This window comes from Cheilinus undulatus, linkage group 12 (assembly GCF_018320785.1).
Source record: "Cheilinus undulatus linkage group 12, ASM1832078v1, whole genome shotgun sequence".
Lineage (NCBI taxonomy): Eukaryota > Metazoa > Chordata > Actinopteri > Labriformes > Labridae > Cheilinus > Cheilinus undulatus.
Window position 1 is genome coordinate 7,061,954 of NC_054876.1, and position 23,587 is coordinate 7,085,540.

The 23,587-nt window shown below is 39.9% G+C and overlaps 1 protein-coding gene across 1 annotated transcript; it reads left to right on the forward strand.

Moving 5' to 3' along the window:
• The first annotated feature begins 18,199 nt into the window (after window positions 1-18,199).
• bhlha9 (basic helix-loop-helix family, member a9) lies at window positions 18,200-19,069 on the forward strand. The gene has a single exon (XM_041802267.1). The coding sequence runs from the start codon at window positions 18,200-18,202 to the stop codon at window positions 19,067-19,069; it is 870 nt and encodes a 289-aa protein (XP_041658201.1).
• The last annotated feature ends 4,518 nt before the right edge of the window (window positions 19,070-23,587 follow it).

Genomic DNA, 23,587 nt, shown 5'->3' on the forward strand with positions numbered 1-23,587 from the left:
TAGCCTTAGAAATGGCTGTGTAACCCTTTCCAGACTGATAGATGTCAGTGGGTTTGTTTCTCATCAGGTCTTGAATTTCTTTAGATGGCGCCATGATGTGTTGCTTTTCAAGAGCTTTTAGCCGACTTCACTTCATCAGACAGGTTCTATTTAAGGGATTTCTGGATTCAGCAGGTCGGGCAGTAATCAAACTTGGTTGTAGATTGAGAAACTGAATTTAGCTTTCCAAAAAATGTGGTCAACAGTCCTGGCACTGGTGAGAATAGTGAGGGTGGATACATTTAGGTTCAGCTGCATGCCAGGTTGGTCCATTCACTGGGCTCTTTCATTGGAATCTATCAAGCTCCAACAGGGGTGAGTGAACTCTCTGCAAAGGAAGAGTTCTACACCAGACTCAAATGGAGGTAGATTCGGTCCCTGGTGTGATTTCTTGGTCATCCTTGGTGACCTCAATGCAATGAGAGGGAGGGCTACGACGCATGTGTTAGTCCACATAGCTCTGGATGACGAGCTCCTCAATGGTCCTTGACTCTGCCAGCAGTCGAAGCTTGAGGATTGCTGCATCATGGTCCCAGAATCCTGATTCATGGCACTGGACCATGTGCATTATGGAGGGGTCAGCAGGGAAGATACCTGGAGAGATGGGGCATGGACCTGGCTCAGACCTGGACAATGGCCATCAGGAGGCCAGAGCAGTACAGGACCAAGGTTGACACAGTCAAATGCCAAAAAGCATATGCTTCCAGCTGACCTGGCCAAACCTACAATTACTTTTTTTTTTTTTTTTTAACATAGATCCAGTTATGTTGGATGGCTTTTTCTCTTAAAAAATGAAATTATCATTTAAAAACTGCATTTTGTAGTAACTTGTGTTATTTTTGTCTGTTATCAAATGTGTAGTGTATTTGTAGTTGTTGTTTTCTTCACAACCTGCTTTCTACTCCATCATGATAATCATTTATCTTGCATTACTAATAAAAAGAACCAAAGAGGTGAAACTGAAGACAGGAAGTTGTCTCTCCGCCCCGTCTCTTCAAGTCACAGTCAGCACTGTGGAGAAAAAAAAAACCCTCCTCTAAATAATTTACTTCTCCAGATAAAAGAGAATATTTAATTATAACCCTGTGGGTATTTTTTGATGGAATGAGGTCAAAGTCAAACTCCAGTCTTTTAGAAACAGAGCTGATCTATTCTAATTTCATCTACAGACATGTAGAGCGTCTTTTTCCTCTCAGAGGTTAACGTCCAGAGGCAAGACGAGGTGGCAGCCTGCTCACTCTGACCTGCTGAGAGCTACAGCCATCAGAGATCACATATGATAAACCTATCCTTTGGTTTAATACAGTCGTTTAGTGTTCATGTTGTTTTCAATGTTGTCTTCTTATTCTATCCATCAGAGCTGTGCGGTTTACCTGCTGCCAGTCACGCCGTGTCTCTGTGGGAGCAGACGGTTCTCACACGTCCATTTAGCAGAGTGTTGTAAACGTATTAGACTCATTAAAGCCTGTAGAGCTGTGGTGAAGTGCTGTTAGCTCTCCAGCGCTCAGGGGATCTCTTTAAGTGCTGCGTTGTGTGGGAACCAGCCTACAGACAGTTAACCTTGACCACATGTTCCAACAGTGCAAATGGACCCTGTAATGATCGCTCAGCGTAATGACTGACTTCTCCCTGGAAGGAATGCACAATGAACATACACCGCTAATTTCTTTTCTTTTTACTCAATGTCCTTTTTTTGTCATACTTGTAGAGCTGTAGGGACTCTGCATGAATATGGCATCATATGAGGACACATATCAAATTTATGTTTCAGGGACACTGCTTCTCTCTCAAGGCAGGGTTGGAAACATACATTAGCTAGTCTCTAATCACAGTTGCAGACAACAAGCTTAAACATCTTTAAAGATTTCTATATAAGTAGAAAACCTGTACTTACAGGACAAATTAATACTGAATGGGAATTGGAAATTGGAATGGATTTTTTGTAACATTGTCACTGTTTAATGTGTTTTTTACTGTCTCTATTGTACCCTGTCATTTTTTCCCTTTTAATCATCTGTTTTAGCTTTTTATTCTTACAAAAGCCCTTCTAGCATTCGTTACAAACACTATGATACTTGCATGGGATACCTGTTCTCAGTTGTTTATGTTCATTGTATCTGTCCCTATTAAATAAACCTTAAATAAATAAATAAATAATAAATATACTGCAAAATAAATACATTAACAAAAAATGAGCTGCAAATGCATAAAAAAAAAACAAAAACAAAAGCATGAAAACACATGCTGCGCTATACTGGGTGTGTGGCGCCTGCATAACGGCTGCATCACTGCTTGATTTTCATTTCAACATGCACGTTTACAACTCAGTGCTGAGAATCTTGAGAAAAGAAGGCTCGTATGTTTTTACCATAACCTGCACACAGCTATCACCCAAAAATGACAGGAAAATGATAAATAGATTATTATTATTTACCCTTTTTTTTTGGCAGATATGCACTCCCACATCTGTAGAATATGGTGCATTCAAAAAGGGTTCTGACCCCTTCAATTTTTTCAAACTTATTAAAATAAAAGATAAAATATCTGATCGACATAAATACTCAGACCCTTTGCAACAGCCCTTGAAATTTAGCTCAGGTTCCTCCTATTCCTCTATGATCATTGCTAAGATGTTGATCGGAGTCCACCTGTGCTAATTAAATCAGGGAACAGGGGCCTTGGTACGAGAGGTGACCAAGAACCTGATGATCGCTCTGACTGAGCTGCTAAGATCCTGTGTAGAGATGGGACAAGGTTCTTAAGGGACAACCATCTGTTATCTCGCTTTAGCAATGTGAGCTTTAGCAACATAGCTGAAGCTAACATAGCTAGGTAAATAATATATATACCGAGCTGACATAAGTGTGCTGAGAGCTTAGCTTTAGCTATGTTTGCTACATAGCTATGTTAGCCATCTAGCTGCATCATCTATTCCTAATCTCCTTTCAGAAAATGTATACAAAGCTAACAGAGCTACATACTGTAGGTAGTTTAAATGCCAAGCTTACATAGCTGCTTTGCGAGCTTACCTTCAGTTACATTAGCTATGTAGCTCTGTTTCCTTAAGCTAAGTTTGCTTGGGCAATGTGAGTTTGGCAAATGGAGCTAGAGCAAACTTAGCTATGTAGATAACCTAGTTTACGATACTTTTATCTACTTAGCTATATTAGCTACATAACGCCATTATCTGCAGCTAAGTTAGCTTTAGCAATGCTTTAACAAACATAGCTAATGCTAATGTAGCTGCATAGATAACGTAGATACTTGGCTTACATAGCTGCTTTGTAATTTTAGCTTTATCTACCTGACCTACATAGCCATGTACAATACAATAACTTTATTGTATTGTACATAGCTATGTAGGTCAGGTAGATAAAGCTAAGATCACAAAACAACTATGTCAACCAATGTCATTGAGCTACATTGCTTTGAAATCTTTAGCTAAGTTTAATTTGCAATGTGAGCTCTGGCAGATGTAGCTAGAGAAAAATTACCTATGTAGATAACCTAGCATACATAACTTATTTTTAGCTACTTTGCTATGTTAGCCACATAGCTACATCATCTACAGCAAAGTTAACATTAGGAATATAAACTTGAAAAAATAAAGCTAAAGCTAACATAGCAACATAAATAATGTAGACACTTAGTTTACATAGCTGCTTTGTGATCTTAGCTTATCTACATTAGCTACGTAGCTCTGACATCTTTAGCTAAGTTTGCTTTAGCAAACATAGCTTAAGCTAATGTAGCTCTGTAGATAATATAGATACCTACCTTACACAACTGCTTTTCTAGCTTTAGCTATGTTAGCTATGTAGCTCATGCAGCCAATGGCATTAATGGAGCTACGTAAGCATAAATGTACACTTGCTGTGCTAGAATGTTTTCATGGAAGCATTTTCTCCTGTCATCAGACTTTTTACTCTGCTTTATTAAATGTTTTGCAGTCAGGTTTATCTGTAATCCTGATTTAAACTTTTAACTTTGGGTATCCAAACCAGTACCTTAACCCTTTCATAACCCCAAGCAGAAGTGTAATCCGATTTTACTTTGAGAGTTTTAGTGTGTATTTCTGTTTGGAAATAGCTAAAGTGTTTCAGATGATCTGTGAGAGTTTCTGCCAGAAATGAAAAGCAAGCCTTTAATTGTTGCTAGAAATATTTACCTGCACACAGAATGAATGGATGTCTTTTTCTTGCATTACCTGCTGCATAGAAACACTAGGACCCTCTTGCTATCGTTTTATTGCTATCTGAACTTGGTCAAACTTAATGAAGAGCTTTTTATCTCAGTGATGCTTCTGTTGGATTAAATGAGGGAACGTTTAATGCTTCCACTTTTCATTCACTTTTTATTCCAGTAAACCTGCAGTTTATATTCTACCTGGTCCAAAGAAAACTTCCCCTGTAAAAACAAGTGATTCACAGGATGATTCAAGTATTTAGGCCGGGGAGGAAGCACCCTGACATTCCTGTGTGGAGGAAACTGTTAGACATGTCATGACATCAGTACTGACAGATTTGCATGGTTTTCTTACAAGGTGTAAATCACTTAGAGGGAGGTTATGGTAACGCTCCGCTCATGGCTAAATTAGAGAGTGCAACTTTTTTAGTGACCAAACATAAAGTGTGTTTTTCTCCTCATGGCAACCATCCTCACTTTATGACCAAACATAAAAAAAGTCTCATTCATCAAGTGGTCACTGTAGTCATAACACCAGCTTTAGACTGAATCAGATATGTGAATGAATAAAAGGATCCATCTATGAGCATTGATGTTCAAATGTCTCGAACTAAAAAACCCTTGTTGACAGAATTTATTGGCCTTGTTTGCTGTGCTCTTCTCTCTATAAGCAGCCACCTCTTTGACTTTACTGTTTTTCCCTCCATAAATCATAACATTTTCCGGTTGCGAGAGAGTTGAACCCTTGGAAACTTGTCTAATGCAGCAGAATGAAGCTGAGCACACGTCTATGATTAACAGGCCTCTCTGTGACAGACACTCAGTGAATAACACTTTCAGCGCTCACATACCCGGGGAATCGTTTCAACCCCACGGCACAGGTTTTATAGCTGCGTGCCCTCTGACGGGGATTACAGCAGCCAACAAACGTAATTGCCAGTAATTTCAGACAGAATGATTCACAATTGTTGTGTCAGTGCACTCGTTGTTTTGTTTGTAACGAGTTGGACTAGATGTGTGATGCAGACAGTCTCTCACCATGTCACTAAAGTGTGTTTCACTCAGCTATGTCTCTCCGCCGCGTGTTGACAGATCAGCTCATCCTGAACATGAATAAACGTCTGATCAAAGTCGAAAGAGGTTTTCTTTTAAGCTACAAATGCTCAAAAGGCTTGTACAGGTCTCCTTCTGTTTGTTCATGTCAGAGGAAAGGTTGACTCAGAGGGGCCTGATCATCCCTGCACCGGTTCACTCTGATACAGCTGTGAATGGACGCTGAGGTGAGGGGGGAAAGTGGGGCAGACTACCCAGGGACCCACTGGATAAAGGATCCCTTATCAGACCCAATATTAGACCAATTAGACCAACCTGATTATCTGTGAAATAGTGATTTCCCCCTCTTGTAAAATCTTCAATTAACTGTGATTAACCACATGTTACTGAAAACTGAGTTCAGGTTCGATATTCAACCCTAGGCCTGATTGCTGATTAAACAGAACCTGTCTGACAGTGAAGCAGGCTATAAGATCTCAGAAAGCAACACAAATGCATGTAAAGAAATTCAAGAACAGATGAGAAACAAAATCACTGATGTCTGTTAGTCTGGAAAGGGTTAAAAAGCCATTTCTAAGGCAGCAAATCAAAGTGAGCGCCATTATCCACAAATGAGGAAATCTTCAAACAGTGGCGAACCTTCCCAGGATTGGCCGGCCTTCCAAAATCACTCCAGGAGTGCATTGATGACTCATCCAGGAGGTCACATAAGAGCCCAGAACAACATCTAAAGATCTGCAGGCCTCATTTGACTCAGTTAAGGTCAGAGTTCATGATTCAATGATCAGAAAGAGACTGGGCAAAAATGGCACCCATGGTAGAGTTCCAAGGCCAAAACCACTGCTGACCGAAAAGAACACAAAGGTTCATCTCACATTTGACTAAAAACATCCTGATGATCCTCAAGACTTTGGGAAAAATATTCTGATGAGAAAAAGCTGAACTTTCTGGAAGGTGTGTGTCCCGTGCGTCCTGATTCAGGACCTGGACGACTTGCTGTAACTGATGGAACCATGAATTTTGCTCTCTAGCAGAAAATCCTGAAGGAGAAGGTCCAGCCATCAGTTCATGACCTCAAGCTCACTTGGGTTGTGCAGCAGGACATTGATCACTAGCAAATCCATCTTTGAACGGCTTAAAGAAACATAATGAGGGTTTTGGAGTGGCCTAGTCAAAGTTCGGACATTGGTCCCATTGGGGTTTTAATAGTCAGAAGGACCCAGAACCTGGAACAGCTGATCTAGCAGATCTGGCTTGCTGGCAGATATAATATGTACATCTCAGTAAATTAGAATCTTGTGGAAAAGTTTATTCCAGAAGTTAAGTTCAAAGGTGAAACTCAAATATTTTATAGATTCATCACACAGAGTGGAATATGTAAAGTATTTCTATCTTTTACTTTAACCCTTAAAGTCTTTCGAATACAACTGGATAAATGACAAAAATGCCCTCCAGTGGATTATTGCAAATAATGCCTAATGTATCAAATATGATCCCCCCCACCCCCCCAAAAAATGTATCTCTGTTCCAGTTTATCCCAAAGGTGCCCAGTAGGACGGAGGTCAGGGCTCTGTGCAGCCCAGTCAAATTCTTCAACACTGATATCATGAAACCATATCTATACAGTCCTTGCTTTGTGCACTGGGGCACAGTCATGTTGGAATAGAAAAGGGCCTTCCCCAAAGTGTTGCAACAAAGTTGGAAGCATAGCATTTTTCAAGATGTCTTGTTATGCTAAAATATTAAGATTGTCCTTCACTGGAGATGAAAAAAACAGTTCCATACCATTATCCCTTCTCCACCAAACTTCACAGTTGGCACAATGCAGTCAGGAAGGTAACATTTTCCCAGCATTCGCCAAACCCAGACTGACTCGTGATTCCACAGAACACATTTCCACTGGTGCCTTACACCGCTCTATCTGACACTTGACCATGGAAACCCATTCATGAAGCTCCCGCTGCAGTTTTTATGCTTACATTAATGCCAGTGGAAGTTCAGAAGTCTTAAGCTATGGAATCAGCAGAGCGTTGGTGACTTTTACACACCATTCATCTTAGCAGTCATTCTGGGATTTTACATGGTCTTCTGCTTTGTTGCTGAGTTGCTGTTGTTCCTAAACGCTTCCACTTTTTAATAATTTCACTTACAGTTGACTGTGTATATCCAGGAGGGATGACATTTCACAGACTCTTATTGCAACGGTGACATCCATCACTGCCACACTTGAAGTCACTGAGCTCTCCAGAATGGCCCATTTAGGATGACAGTTGTTCATAAATGGTGACTGCATGGCTAGGTGCTTAATTTTACATACCCGTGGGTCTGATTAAAACACCTGAATTCAATAATTAACAGGTGTAGCCAAATGCTATGCATCACCAGCCATCCATGTTATGGCTTTGTGGATGCAGTGTGCAGGTATAAAGGTGCTTTAGCTACAGTGCTTTGTCACAAAGCTTTTGTGGCACTGCAATATGTTAGCAGCTGTGTGCGTTCATGGAAATGATGCAATGTCATCACTGGCAGATATGAAGAATATTTAACCATGTGCTGAAGTGACTATTATATCCTGCTTGCACTTTGCAGGAATATTTTTGTTACCCTGTCCTTTGCAAAGAATCTAACACAGTGTTTTTGCAATAAAAGAGATTAAAGTGAGAAATAAACTAAGTGCAGTGAATGACCACAGATTAGCAGTGTTTGGATGATAACAGATTTTTACCCACATTAACTATCGTTAAGGATCGTGGTGTGACAAATAGCATGAACCTTTGTTTTTTTCTGACTGGAAGGTTTTTATTGAGGTGAGAAAATTCCATGGCAGACACCAAAAACATGCATTAACATACCAGTGCAAAGCCAAGGTTAGCGAACCCAGAGCTTACTCACTTATTAGGCCTAACTACCCCTTTGGAAATATACATCTATAACGTTTGGCACACAGACCTCTAATAACAAACGGCTAACAACCAGTCATTATGGGGGCTTGAGCAGGAGATTTACAAATCTTAGGTTCAGCAGCGTTGGACAGGTTCCCTTTGCTTGAAAATGGTTATTCCATGGAGGGCACGGCGAGCTGCGTGATAAAATCTGTTGATTTATTCCCGGCGGCTGATAATTACTGGTGTCTTGTCACCTGTCAGAAATGAATGGACGGGGAGAGTCCGAGGCTGTAGTCTTCATGCTCTTTACACCGCAGCAATAAATCTGACATGTTTGTGAAGCCATAAATCACAGCATGTGATAAAGCCTGCACACTCGCAGCAGCCCAGCCCCAACATTTCAAACAGTTTGACTTATAAAGGTATGCAGGAGATCAGCAGAGTTATAAGGAGGTGTGCTAAACACTGACGCTAACGTGGACAATCAGAGGAACAAGACACAAAAATAACCATGATGCTCAAACACCGTAATTACTGGTCACTGAGCTTTTCACTAGCAGGCAATGCATCATGGGATGTGATAGTCTAGGAACTGATGGAGTTTGGGAAGTTTGTTTGTGCAGCATAACTTTTTTAAACGTTTTCTTTACACAGGAGGGGCTTTATATTGAAAGAGAAAGCTAATAATGTAATAATAATAATAATAATAAGCATGTATTTGAACACATAAGGCTGAATTATTTAAATGTGGAAGCTGTTTCAACAAAGAGTTCAACACAGATTAATAATTATTATGTTTTTCTTTTATTTAAAGGGCTAAAAACAAAGTTTGGATGACTTAAACACACCTGCTTAAAGCAGCAGCTTAACCAGGCGATCGGATCAGTAATTCTGACAAATATTGGCCAGTCATGATGTCTCCTGGTTTATAAATGTGTCCCAACTTTTAGTGCCACTGAGCAAACACGGATGATTTATAGAATTTGATTCTTCTGTTTAAATTAATTTGGTTAATGAATATTCAGATATTAAAAAAAGGAAAGATCTATTGATAACTCTTTAACCCTCTGAGGACAACGTTGTCGTATACGACAAGAAGAAATGTTGCATTTAAAGTTAAATAACTTTTGAACTGTAAAGTGTAAACTGTATGCACTAACTTGTTTTTTTCTGAATAAAAGTTCTCTATTGTGATGTTTTAATTTGTAGGTCCAACTGAACGTTTTCTAGCAAGCCTGGAATGTCTTTTTTATCCATTTGTAATGTATCGTTCCTGCTGTTAGCAGGTTAGCCTGCTGCCATATTGCCTGTTTATATCCCAGAATTCATTGCAACTGGCCTGTAGCAATTAATGGCAGGCTGTCTGTCGTCATGTCATGCTTTGCTGAACAGTGCATGTACACAGGCTGAGTAACTGGAGAAGAGAGCCTGAGTGACTTATAAAAAAAGAGAGAGAGACACAGAGAGGCCATGATGTGTCCCTCAGTCACAGCACTTTAAATGATGACTCAATGACCAAAAGTGCAAGGACCTTTTTGGTAAAAAAGTCAATATTTTGAAGACTGTTTTTCATAGAATAATTATTTTATAAATTTTTAAGTCCCAAAGAGGTGGAAGAACAAGTTTGTGCATAAATATCTTGGTCGTTAAGGTCTGTGAATAAGTTTTACTATCCAATTACTTGTTTTCTGTTGTCTTTATGGTCCCATAACTGCATTAAAATTCAAGTAACATTACTGTGGCATACGTAGAACTTCACTGTGCACCACAGGGTTGATATTTTGCAAGCTTTTTTGAGACTGAAAGTGCAGGAGAGACAAAATGGTTCAAAAATAGCTAAGGACTCAGAGCTTTTTTCAAACCAGTAGACTCCTTAGTGAATTTAGAGAAATTCTACTTAAGATTATAGTCATTTTTAACTGTTATACAACCACAGACATTTAGGTTTTAAGAAATCCTGAGTCAAATAATGCAAAATGCCTTCTACTCATTTTTACTTTTTCCATCTTTCATTTATGAGATTAGTTACCAAAGTCATCCTGACAAGATCTGACACATGACGTTATCATCATCATCATCACCATCATGTTGTCATCATTATTTGGCCTCCATGTTTTCCTGCCTCCTTCAGATCTTTGCCTTTACCTCCCCGATGACATCACCATCAAAACAACAACAACCAAGCTTTATAAAGGACATGGTGCAAGTAAATAAAAATGCATATACACCGTTGTAAATAGTTTTGAGGCAATAACTTATGTGCAGAGGCACCGACTTTTAATACAAATATAATAAAAAAAATCTAAGAATTTAAAAATATTTCATTCTAGAGTTACACATTCTGCATGAGAAATTTTACCTCTGCTAAGCAAATTATTTTGTTTATACCAAGTCACTATTTATCAATAATTTTCTAATTGCAGGGCTTTTTCCTGGAGTAAATTATCAGGGTCTTTTCTGGCATCAAAACAACATTTTTGTCAAGTAAAACTAAAGGAGTATATTAGGGACAATGTTTACTTATTTATGGGTTTGCTGGTAATCTCCTTCCTCCTGGATTTTCATACCTTTAAATCTGGCCCTTTTTGATGGTTTTTTATTTTTTTTATTTTTTTTCAGATGAAGATATTTCACTGATTCTGACCTGGAACTATCTCATAGCTACCTTCATCCTCTGATTCAGTGTTGATAAATTACCTGGTAGTCCTCTGACTGCCTCTAGGATTCATGCAGCACAGAACTCACTCTACCAGTGGTAAACAGGAAAGTGTTTTTTTTCACTGTTTAACAGTTTCACCTGGCGTGGAGGTGATCAATATCACAAATACTCAGTCCTACAGACCTCCTAGCGTCTTGTGTCATCTAGGGCTGACAGCTTCCCTTCAGCTGGCCGATTGTTTGGTTGCAAAGCTTTAGTCAGATCAAGATCAGCCTCGTCAGCCGGTTGGAGGAAAACAGATGGATTCAGAAACAGTCAGCTGACTGATGGAGAGACGCTGCAGGAGATAAGGAGGGGGAGAGCAATGCTGGGAAATACAAGCAAAGAGAGGCAGAGAATGTGTTATTTCTGATTATTTCACAGCAGTTACACTCAAAATAACTGAAGGTGTCCTTACACCTAACAACTTTTCGTGCGATTTCAAAGTGGCAGACAAAATAAAAAAGTTGGAGTAAAATCCTAAGCCTTGCTAAAGTTGCAGAGCACTCCCATGATGTCAGTTATTAGGTGTAAAGTGATCAAAAGACTTGATCGGAGCAGTTTTAAGATGGTAGATAGCTATACTTTATATAGTATATATATAAATGTAAATACATATATATTGTATCAATTGTGGAGTGCATTTGTCTTTCAATTAAGAAAATACAAGAAAGTGGAATCTGTTTTTGTGGTGCTTCTTAAATGAATATAGTTTACTGAATATGATACAGTTCATTAAAAGTAACCCTAACCTGACACGCCAGATGGATTTGTTTCACACATCCATCTGGGAAAGCTTCAATAGGAAACGTTTGAGAAAAGACAGAGGCTTTCAAAAAACTCGGAGTGTGATTGGATGAACGCTCTGTCCGTCACATCTCTACGGGCCAATAAGAGCAACAAAACACGTGACGTAGCAGCTATTGAACTGCACGTTCACAGCTACGGGAAATAAAGCGAAACATGGTGACTATAGACATGTAAGTACTTGACTTTTGTTGTTTTTGAAAAGAAAACAACTCACTGCTGTTCTTTCTTCTTCTTTTAACAAAGAATTGTTGTCAAGTTCTGATAAAACTGGCGCTTTAGCAGCATCCACGCTAAGCTCTTCTGCCATAATTGTACTCCCTCTTGCTGCTAGTTCATGTCACGACTCTGCCGTGCCTGTAAGTACTGCCCCTCATCGCCGATTGGTCCTGTCACTTTCTAACTAAGCCCAAACGGTTCAGATGGGAGCTTTGCAAGATGGATTCGCCAGTGAAAAAAAAGGGAAATGGGCGTATCCATCTGCTTTGCAAGGTTAAAGGAACCCTGCATGATCAGACAAATTCATCTTGTTGGAGAGATATCATCTGGTTCATCGAGAAACAGATTTCAAACATATTCTACCAACGTGGACGTGCACAAGATAAATATGGCTGTCTATCTTTTTCCTGTCAAGTTTGACCAAAGGAAGTGCAAAAGGAAAAATAGAAGAGACCTCAAATCTTAAAATTCTCCGTGCGTGAGACATACAACATCTCTGAGATGAAATCCTAACACTGGTTTCCAGTTTGAAACACTGCATAGAAACGTCAGGGAGCGCTGCTGGACTGTGACGTCACAGCACCAGTGACTAAAACATGGCGGCCTCCTGGCGAGTTTGTAAACTCTAATTACTCAAAATGCAGATATCGAATGAGTTTTTTAGTTCAATATACATTAGAGATACAAATATCTATCAAACAAGATGAACTTGTCTGATCATGCAGGGTTCCTTTAAGAAATTTTATGTGATGGTTCGCACTTTTTATTCCAAAAACTCACCTATTCCTTGTCTACATGTCTTGCCTTACCTAGCGGAGCTGCCTCTAGCTATATGGCATTGACAATGACGCACGGCCAGCTAACCTGGCAATATTATGTCTGTGCTCAGTGACGCGTGCATATGGATCAGAAATTGATCCATTTCATGCTTTTTAGTCTGAAAACTCACGAATTCTTTGTCTACTTGTATTTTCTGACGTGGCGGACATGACTCCATTAATATGGCTTCGATGCATGGCGAAACAATGAAGAAGACGTTCAGTTCGAGAGACTTTGGGCCTGAGAAGATGAGGTATGGAGGCCCTTGTTCCACTTCCGGTATGAAGTTGAGGTCCTCATCTGCATCCAGGTATTCTTATGGCTTTTTCATGGGAATTTTGGAAATTTATTTGGAATTTTTCAGACATGAAAATGGAAATTTGGGTAATTTTTTAAAGAATTTGATTAGGAATTTTCAAGAGATGTTCACTAAAGGATTATTAAGGAAATTTGCATGGAATTTTAAATAATTTTCATGACAATTCCAGGAAATTTTTCATCATTTTACTTGAATTTTGGGAAATGTATTTGGACATTTTGGGGAGTGAAATTGTAAATTTTGGGGAATGTATCTGGATATTTTCAGGAATTTGTGAATAAATTTAAGGGGGGATTTGCTTTGAAATGTGGGGATTTTTTTTCCAAAGGTTTTCAGGAATTTACATGGGTTTTTGGGTACATTTTTATTGGAATGTTAAGGCTTTATGGTAACGTCTTACTAAAACATGCTGGGAATAATGAAAGAACATTACTTTAGTCAGGGATCATTTAAAAACATGTTTAAGAATTGTTGCAGAAATTTGGGGAGATTTGTGTCTAAGTTGTAATTTTACACAGAGGGAAACTCAAAATTAATTCCAAACAAAAGCTCAGGAGGAGGTTCACATAAATGCACTCAAGCACATTGTGCTCATTTGTGCATGACTGAATCAAAATACTCCTCTGTTCTTCATCACATATGTGAGTCTATAAATGAATAAATCTTATAAATAAGGACACGACTGACGTCTTTCCCTGCTGATCTCACAGTAAACAGCTCGTCTAAACGTTCCCACCTCAGATCAATAGTTGAGCGTCTCGGAGCTGAACCTGTGGGCTGTAATTGTTTTAAAGGTTGGCGTCTCTGAGCCGCAGCACGGACAATAAAACCACGAGGGCAGGAAGGAAGCAATGCTTCTCAACGACCCCAGTTCACCGTCTGAGAGGACTACCCTTTACTTACATGACCCATTGCACTTGGCCAGGAGCCTAGCTAAAGGTCAGAGCAGTCACCTTTCACTGTCCAGCTCTATATCTCTCACAGTCATAATGTGATCTTTCCTTTACTCTGGTTTAGAGAAGAGGAAGTTAATCAAACACAAGAGAGGCCATTTTCACTCCCTTACTCCTCCTAAATGAACTGAAACTCATCAGTCTGCAGGATAATCCATAAAAACATTTCCTAAGAATTACAGCAGGATTTAGTAAAGAAACATCTCCACCAGCAGAGGATTTTAAAGATCAATATCCCTGTAAGCAGAGATTTGAGGCTCTAATAGTGAAATATTTGCCCTTGTTTTGCTCCTCTCTTTGAAGTCTCAGCCTCGCTCCACTCTTGTCCTCAGGTGCTGCCCAGACCTGATTTATGAGGACGGTTCCAGGGAAGCTACTCTAAATTACATGGCCCTTAAACCTGAGCAGAGAGCGAGCAAGGGAGAGGGAGAGAGAGAGAGGGAGATAATTGCAAGGACAAATGTGGCCTACAACAGATAAGACAGTTCCTCTCTTCCCACACCTCAGAAAAAGGGAAACGTGTAGAACAGATTAGAGCGCTTTATAACAATTTGTCTTAAACATCTCTGAAACTAATATGCATGAAAACCTATTTAACTTAATGTCCCTTTAAGGGGAAAAGTAAGAGTTTCACAGGAATTTGCAGGGAGTGAGATACTCTTAAATGTTGTCCTTTTAAGAAAAAAACATGTTATCTAGACCAGTGGTTCTCTGCTGGAGAGTCAGGACCTGAAAGTGGATCTCAGAGCTGTTTTCAGTTGGTATTGCACGTTTTATACAGACTATAGAGGACTTTTGTTCTGCTGTTTAAGCTTTGCAGAAATTCATGGATTCACCAAAACTCTATGGAAGAGGATTTAGGGCCGCTGAAAATAATTTTTTGAGATGCAAATTTTATTTGTCAGACTTTAAATTCTGATGTTTTCCCCTCAAAACTCTGCTTTTAATATCAGAATTCTCACTTTTTTTCACTGTATTCTGATGAAAATCTCACAATTCCAACTACAGTCAGAAATCTGAGTTGGAAGAAAAATTTGCATTTCTATTTCTTTTTTCCAGTAAATCTCAGTAGAATCACAAAAAAAACAAAAAAACAAAAACAAAAAAAACCTCCACATATGTAAGAGCCAAAGCAGAATTTCATGCATTTTGCACTGAGGAGGGGCTTCTGTCCAGCCACTCCACCATAAAACCCAGATCAGTGAAGGGCTGCAGTGATGGTTGTCCTTCTGGAGCTTTCCAAAGAAAAAAACCTGCACACTGTCAACTAACAAAAAAGAGGGGTATTTATTTGCAACATTTTTGTTCTTTTGACCAGTGTTACTCATCCCTGCTCAACCAAAGAGCCAAATTTTTGAAAAATACCTTTGCAAGAGCCACAATCTAAGAGGTGAAAAGTGGCAAAAACGGCTTGAAGTAGCAATAAAAATAAGTTGGCAAAAATTGTCAAAATGCAGCAAAAATGGGTGAAAAGGGGTGAAAATGGGTGAAATGAGCTACAGGTGGCAAAAAAGCAGTCAAGAGTGGCAAAGATCAGCAAAAAAAGGAAACAAGTGGTATTTAATGCATAGCTTATTTTGACAAAAAGTGGTAAAAAATTGAAGGGGGGGGGGGCAAAAATTGGATAAAAGTGAAAAAAAGGTGGCAAAAAGAAGTTGCAAAATGGCCAATAAATTAAAGATATCTTAAGTTGTTGGAAAGTGGCAAAAATGGTGAAAATGGCAAAACGTTTCCCCTTTTTAAGGTTTTCTGGGGAAATAATAATAAAAATTAAGACATATAAGAGCCACAGATAAACACAAAAGACCAACATGTGGCTCTAGAGCCACACGTTAAGTATCGCTGTACTACACCTTCATCAGGCAAACAGTCCCTTCTTCTTCCTTTTAGTTTTTTATTTTTAATGAATTTGCAACAACGAAATCAAATTAAATTCAGTTTCCACTTTGTCATGATGGGGTACTGAGTGTAGATTAATGAAAATGAAAATATATTTTTTGACTGTAGCATCAGGCTGCAACATCACTATTTGAAAAAGTGAAGGCTATCTGAATACTTTCTGTATGCACTGCATGCAGAGCGTGCTGAAGTTCTCTGGCATTGTTACCTGAACAGAGAAGCTTCCAAACATTTCGTTCACTCACTTTGATTGCTTTAGCTAATTGGGGAAGGGCCTCATAATGGTTTTTGTCTGGGGGTCCTCAAATCCCTAAACCTCCCCCTGCCCTGGCCGCCATGTTTTCATGTTCCATGTTTATGATGCTGAATGACGTCATTTTATGGCTGCAGCATGGATGAAGGGCCAGAGACAAATTACGTAATCACACTTTATTCACTTGATTTTGAAAGTGCCACACATGTAGTGGAGTCTGAATTCTGAGTGAGCAGAGTTATACCCTATTCAGGCACTCAGTGTATCCCTTGATGCTGTGAAAAGAAGTGAACAATGTATGGTTGCTAACCCAGCAATATGTACCATGATGCATTAGGTCAGAGCTCAAATAAGCAAAAAAGTGACGTTTGCAGGAGTACCTGGATGCAGCCGAGGACCTCAACTTGACACCGGAAGTTGGACGATACCCGATGTTACTTGAACTGAACGTCTTCTTTGTTGTTTTCTTCAGGCGTCGCTGCCATATTAATAGAAACAGGTTCGCCACATAAGGAAATACAAGTAAATGAAAAATGCGTCACACAAGCTCCAGGCTCGCTGAAAATGCTGCAGCAAGGGATTCAAAGGCTTCAACAGCATCAATGGGAGGGCACAACGGCCAGCTCTAAGAGGAAAATCAACTAAGTGGCAACAATTTCTGGTTCAAAAGTTATTTAACTTTTGATAAACTGTGTCACTTCTTGTCATGTATGTCACACAGCCTCCATTCTTTGCTGCTGCAGTGGGTCCTTTGGTTCTTCTTTGTTGCTCTAAATACGGTAGCTCATGCATGCAGTGTTTTCGGGCAGCGAAGAAGAATTGATTTCCCGGTTATAGCGCTAACATTTACCATGGCTAAACGAAGCCGATACCAATACCTGCATCTTGAAAATCTCATGGTTTATGGTTCTTTTCAGCATACTTTGGTTGAACCATTGCAGTGTCTCCGCAGCTACAGTGATGTTAAATAAGTCCATAACCCCTCCTAAATATTTCATTTCACTATAAAACACTCACAGACAGCTCAGTGGACAAGTCAGAAGTCATCTGAACCTTGTGTCATCAATTATTAACTGTTTTACCGTTACTTTATTTCCTTTTCAATCCATTAAAAGTTTTTTTGTTTTTGCATATAAGAGCTACCTATAAAAGCAGGCCTGTAGTTAAAAAGGATAACCAGTAACCCTTAGTGTATTACAGTAGAAAAATTCAAAATGAAGGAAAACAGTTTTGAATTTTAAAATCAGAAATTCTGAGATTCATCCTAACAAAAATGTTAACTTTTTGAGAGCACTGAAAAATAATGGTTAGCCTCAGTCACCTTTTCGTTTTTAAATGCAAGCTTTAGAAGACTATAAAGTTCAGGTTCTCATGTAGATGAAATCTGGTCAGAAAAATGTTTGAGAAGTAGTAAAGCAAAGCTACCTGAAACTCTACTGAGGTGCAATAACAAGTTACTACTCTGTGACTCTTACATTCATGCTAAATTTACTTTGGTTTGGTGGAAAGTCTCATTGAAAAACACACGTAATGTCAGGGATTAAAGGAGTTTAGAGAAGAAACAAACAACTGAACCCAACCAGTGTTAAAGGAAGTGTGAAGTTAATTACTATCTGAAATAACGAGTATGTTTTGTGTACGTTTTTCACACACATCAAGTGTTGAAACTCTCCTGTTAGATCCTCTGAGGGAGAGTCAGAGCAGGAGGAGGCGGTGACGCTCACATTTGCCTGCAGGGCGCTCGTAAACCCGGAGAGGCAGAGAGAGTGCATCATTCCTCACAGGTGACTGTACCATGTGACTTCAAGAGCTTTAAAAAGGCAGGCGGACCTGTCCTGTTCAGGTACGAGTAATCACAGGGCAGCGGAGGAGTCGGAGGAGGAGAAGACCTGGGCTGTCGGCACAGCTGCACTCACCGACAGCCCTGCAGAGACAACAGGAGGGGAGTGTGAATGATGGTGCAACAAGTCTGAAGAAGTTTTGTTTCTTTAGTACAAAAAAGGTCCAGGTTCTTCACTGCAGCTTTTAAACAAGTCAAGTTTTTCTTGTTCAGCATCCAGTCGATCCACGATGAGCTGCAGCAGCGTTGCAGGATCAGAGTTCTCCGAGGAGGAGCTGGATCTCGGAGTACTGGACCAAGGAGATGACGACGACGAATGTCCTAAAGCCTCTTTCCAAGACAGCGAGAGCTCCACCAGCAGCCCGAGCGATCCAGAGGAAGGCCAGACCAAGAAACGCAACCGCCCCGTCCGCTCAAAAGCACGAAGAATGGCTGCCAACATCCGAGAGCGAAAACGCATCCTGGACTACAACCAGGCCTTCAATGCCCTGCGAGTCGCCCTGAACCACGACCTCAGCGGGAAACGTCTCTCCAAGATCGCCACCCTGCAGAGAGCCATCAACAGGATCTCTGCTCTCTCCGTGTTCCTGAGCTCAAACCCTCCAAACAAGCCCTGCAGCCACCGGGAGTGCAACAGGTCCGGTCCGGGTGCGATCGCCGCGTCCAGACTGGAGCAGAGCCGGGTGACGGTTCCTCATCTGGAGCATCAGAGCTACATCCCCTGGCATGCATCCATCTCGCACCAGATGCAGCCGCAACAAGGAGGCCACATGCACCGACTCCCTGCAGACACGCACCTCTACATGGACAACAGCGTTTCCTCCTGTCCTCCGTCCCCTCACTACCCGTGCTACCCCACTGAAGGACAGATTTACACCTCACACGGACACTGCAGCAGCCCTAGCAATCACCCGCCCAGCCCGATCAGGTACCCACAGATGGGTGAAGGGTTGGGGTACCAGCCGGGGATGTGGGCGTCCTGCACTCAGAGGTACATGGACTCGTTCATGGAGCCATCTCCAGCTCTGGGGCTGCCGTGGCAGGTCAGCTATCTGCAGGAACCCGAGCACAACCTCCAACTGTGTGCAGACGTACTGTGATATCCAGCCCTGAGGACACAGAGGACTGATCTCAGGGAGAAATATGCTTCACACGATCCAGTATTATGCCTTTTTCTGCAGCAAAGTGATTGCAATGTCATTAAGAGACGTGTATATACATTCAAAGACAACCAAGACTGCAGTATGTATAAATGTTGCATTTCAGGAGAATTTGTTTATTTTCTAACATCTGCAAAAGCCAAATTATGCAGAATGTGTTTCAAAAATGTGATATTGAATGGAAAAACACCTAGAACTTCGTCTTATACAACGCTGTATTTCATCTGCATATCGAGGAAATGTGACTCTGATTTTATAGTGTATTTATTGTCTATATTACATAAAACCTCAGATCTGTTTTATAAAGTTGTACATTGTGTTTTTTAACCTCAAAATTAAATCTTAAAACTGCACTGTTCCTGTCGGGCTTCCTTTCATAACAAGCATATTTGGTTTAATTGGTTTTCAGGGATTGCACAACAACACAACACTAGCGTGAGTTAGAGCATGCACGTCTGCGAGTGAGCGTGTGCATGTGTTTGATTATAGCCTTAGGTCGGTAGCCTCCACTGTTCTGACTCTGAGATGACAGAGGTCCTTCGCTCCGTTGAAAAATGTCCTCACATGTCCATTCTTGTCATTTTTCTCTGTGAGAAGAGAAGTCAAGGTGCCATTTTACACACTTCATAATAAAAGCTGACAGCCGGGACAACACAAATTATAAGAGCCAAAAAAAAAAAAAAAACGGAGATGCAGAGTAGATAACAGAAAAGTACATGAGCTGAATCTTGCACAACTTTCTCTTTGCATCTTCTACTGTTGTGCAATAAATAAATAAACAGGAACGAGGTAACCATTTATTAGGTCTTTGAGCACTCACTCTTTATTGTGAGGCCATAAGGGTCCAAAATTGACTGATAAAATCTCTACATTGCATGGATGCCACACTATTTTGGACTTTAAGGCACACCATAGCTACGCTGCTGTATCAGCTGGAAGCTGTTTACCTGAATGTCTCCACACCAACGTCGTTATAGTTAACTAAAACTAACTAAATAACTAAAACTTAAAGGTAAAAATTCTTTTAGCTAACTGAAACTGAATAAAACCTGTGCTTTATGAGAGAAACTAAAACTAAAACTAAATTCTGTGCTGAAAAAACTAAAATGAAATAAAATTAGAGACAAAATCTCCTTAGTTTTAGTCTTTGGCAGCAGCACATCGTCTGACATGAACACCCAGACCTGAGGGGGTAAAGAGGCCTGATTTGATTGGAGAAGACTTCACACAATGGTACATTTTAGGTCTTGAGTTGTATACAAACATAAAAATAAATAAACTAAACGAAAAGTGAAGAGTCTTTCTGGGTCTGGTACTTTACAGGGGTCTCATATTGCTAAAAAACTAAAACTAACTCTAAAACTAATAGAAGTATTTTTTCAGAATCAAAACTAAACGAGACCAAGACACCAGCAGGAAAAAACTAATAAAAACTAAACTTAAATCTGAAACACAAGGTACAAACTAAACAAAAATAAAAACATCAGAATTTAAAATCACTACATTTAAATATTTAAACACATCTCTAGTCCAGTTTTAAAAATCCTAAAAATAAAGCATTAGGGCTGTCAGCATTAATGCATGAATTGTGATTATTAAGATACATAATTGGTGTGCATTAAAAAAAAAAACAGTGATTAATTGCATGCTTAGCCTACACTTTCATTAAACCACATCAGCTTCTGCAGACACAGTGTTGTAAAATAACTCTACCACTGCTCCTTAAAGACTCGTTTCACTTTAAAAACTCACTGACAGCTCTGTGGACCACTCAAAGTAATCTTGTGTGATCAAAAAAAGCACCTTTTTACTGTCCCCTTACTTCCTTTTTAATTTATAACAAGTTCCTTTTTCTGTGCCCATGTTAATGTTATAGGATAATTTATGATCTACCTGAAGTTCTTTGTTTTCTATGAAAATAAAAGCAGCTCTGTATCCAACTGAGAAGTGAATTTTTTTTCTTAGTTTAAGGACAAAAAAATCAGAAATGAAACAGAACTGTTTCGTATGCATAATAGTGGAATTTCAGAATGGGGAGATTCGTTGCAGTTAAAAGTTTGAATTGTTTGACAGCCCTAGTCAAAATTAAATGTTAGTTTTACCATTAGAAGTCCTGGGCACACACTATTGGGTGGGTTTAGGGGGGTTGAGGAGGATGAGGTGGTAGCTAGCGGTAGGGTTTAGTTGTGCTGTGAGCCGGTGGCTCCAGTGTAGAGGTCATCTTTTATGTAGCTGTAGATTAACAGCAAATTTATCAGAACTGGGCCACATTTCCTAATAAAAACAAGAGCAGAGAGCCACACTGAAGCTTTGCAGACCAAGAAGACGTTTTCACTCTTCTGCCAGTGAGTTTGCAATTGTTACTGGTTGGTTACGTTGTACTGTAGGCTGGTGTATACAATGTTTACTGCCACTGTAGCAATTAGCTTGGATGTAGCTTTAGAAACACAGTAGTTTAATCAGACCTCAGCCACAATTCTTTATTAAAACAAGAACAGACAGCCACAGAAAGCTCCTCTTAGCAGAGATGTTTTTGCACATCTCTGGCTTTGACGTGCTGTTCAAACACTACAGTAGTGCCAGCCTTTATAGCTGAGGTTAGCACTGGAGCTGTGCTTAAGGGTTGCCCTTTGGTTGTGTGCCATGTTCTATGTTTTCTTGCTTCTCTGCTGGTTGATTTAGTTGTCTTTGAGAGTAAATAAATGGGTTTATTCTGCTTTGGATATTAAATACACAAGACATCAAAAATGTGTCTGCTCAGCCTGTGGACAAAAAAATCTACCTACAGCAGTACGTAAAGTGTAGCCCAATTCCACGGGAAAACTGCAACCTGGCAACCCTGCTGTGTGCGCCTACTACCTCATTTTGTGTTGTTTCTCTGATTGGCCCATAGTGAATGTGACAGACAGAACAACCAACCAATCATCTTCCGAGAATTTTTTGAAAAGTCCTTCCCTCTTCAGACGCTTTAGAGGAGGTTTCCCAGATGCAAGCAATATGTGAAACAATCTTGTGTGTCAGGTTGAAAAATTGTTTCACATTGTCAGTACAGACTTAAACTAATTAATGCATAATAATCAAATTTTAATATGCAGTTTAAAATGCAATAAATCACGAGATCCTCTTTGACAGCCTAAAGCCAGCTTTACACCTAACAACTTTTCCTCTGATTTCAAGGTCTCAGACAAAATCCCAAAGTCAGAGTAAAATCATGGGAGTCTTTGGAAAGTCTCAGCTTGCTCCTGTGTCTCAGTCCTTAGGTGTAAGGTGGTCATTAGACTCAATTTTAGCTGTTTCAAGGCAGTCTTTCTTCAGTCTTGGTGTTATGATAATATCAAACGTGTTTGATATTTTCATCAGTCTTTAGTCTGTTCGTATGCAAATTGTGTTTCTTAGTGACGTGACCGTCGTCCATGACCAATGGGAGCCGGTGTGGTGCGAAAAGCACATTAATTCACTACATTCTTCAAAATATGAACATGAGCGTAGATCATTCTAGAGCCGCTGAATGTCCACTAAAAACTCAAGAGATTGAAAAACGTCTCTGCTCAGAGCTGCAGTCAGATCTCTGCACCTGTGGGTTTGTGTGCCTCGTCTGTCAGTTCATTCCAGGCTGACATGACAGAGACGGTAAACCGTCACAGGGATTTTCAAAATAAAAGCCTGATCAGTCTGCTTCTGTGGTGAGACGACTTGGGTTTTCATACGATACTCTTATTCTAAAGTGTTTGCGGGATAGTTCCTCCGTTGCTGCAGTCATGTGCAAAGCTGCTAAACTGTTTAACTTTCCTTCTGTTTCTACTTGATGTAAATGATTTAAAAACAACTGATTATAAGAGATATTAACTCAAACGCAATCTCCATCTCCTTCTACATCTTGTTCTCTGCTCAAAAATTGTTGTTGTGAATTTCCACCAGATGCATGATGGGAAACAATCTCAAAAGGAATCATATTCTAATCTTGTAGTCAGTGACCACCAGCCTTTGAAACTCAAGAACTCAACGGCTTGCAAGGTCCTCTGGTGTAAGCTGGCATCAGTCGCTCCTAACTTCTGTTAAAAATAGTTTTATTCTTTTTTATATAATTCACAAATCTTTTCTGTAACATGACATGTCAGATAGACTGAGAGATTTATTTCACATCCATCTGGGGAACACCCCATGCATGGTGTTGGGAAGAACCTTTGAAAAATGGCTGATTGGACAAACATCCTGTCTGTGAAATTTATCAAAGACCAATCAAAGCAACAGAAAATATGACATTGTAGGCGTGTGCAGCCCCACAGTAGCCACAGTGTGGTTGCTAACTATTACTGGAGCCAGCTGGTGAATTATAGTCTCAATAAAGCCAATTAGAAGAAGAGCAAAAGCATCTTTTCCTGCAAGAAAAGCTGACTGTGACTCAGCTGGCTGGTCTGGTCAGTCTCAGGCTGGGCATAAATGTTTCAGCATTAGGGT

What these genes read in the sequence shown, in the direction of transcription:
- bhlha9 (XM_041802267.1), top strand. Translation starts at nt 18,200, where the DNA reads ATGAGCTGCAGCAGCGTTGCAGGATCAGAGTTCTCCGAGGAGGAGCTG.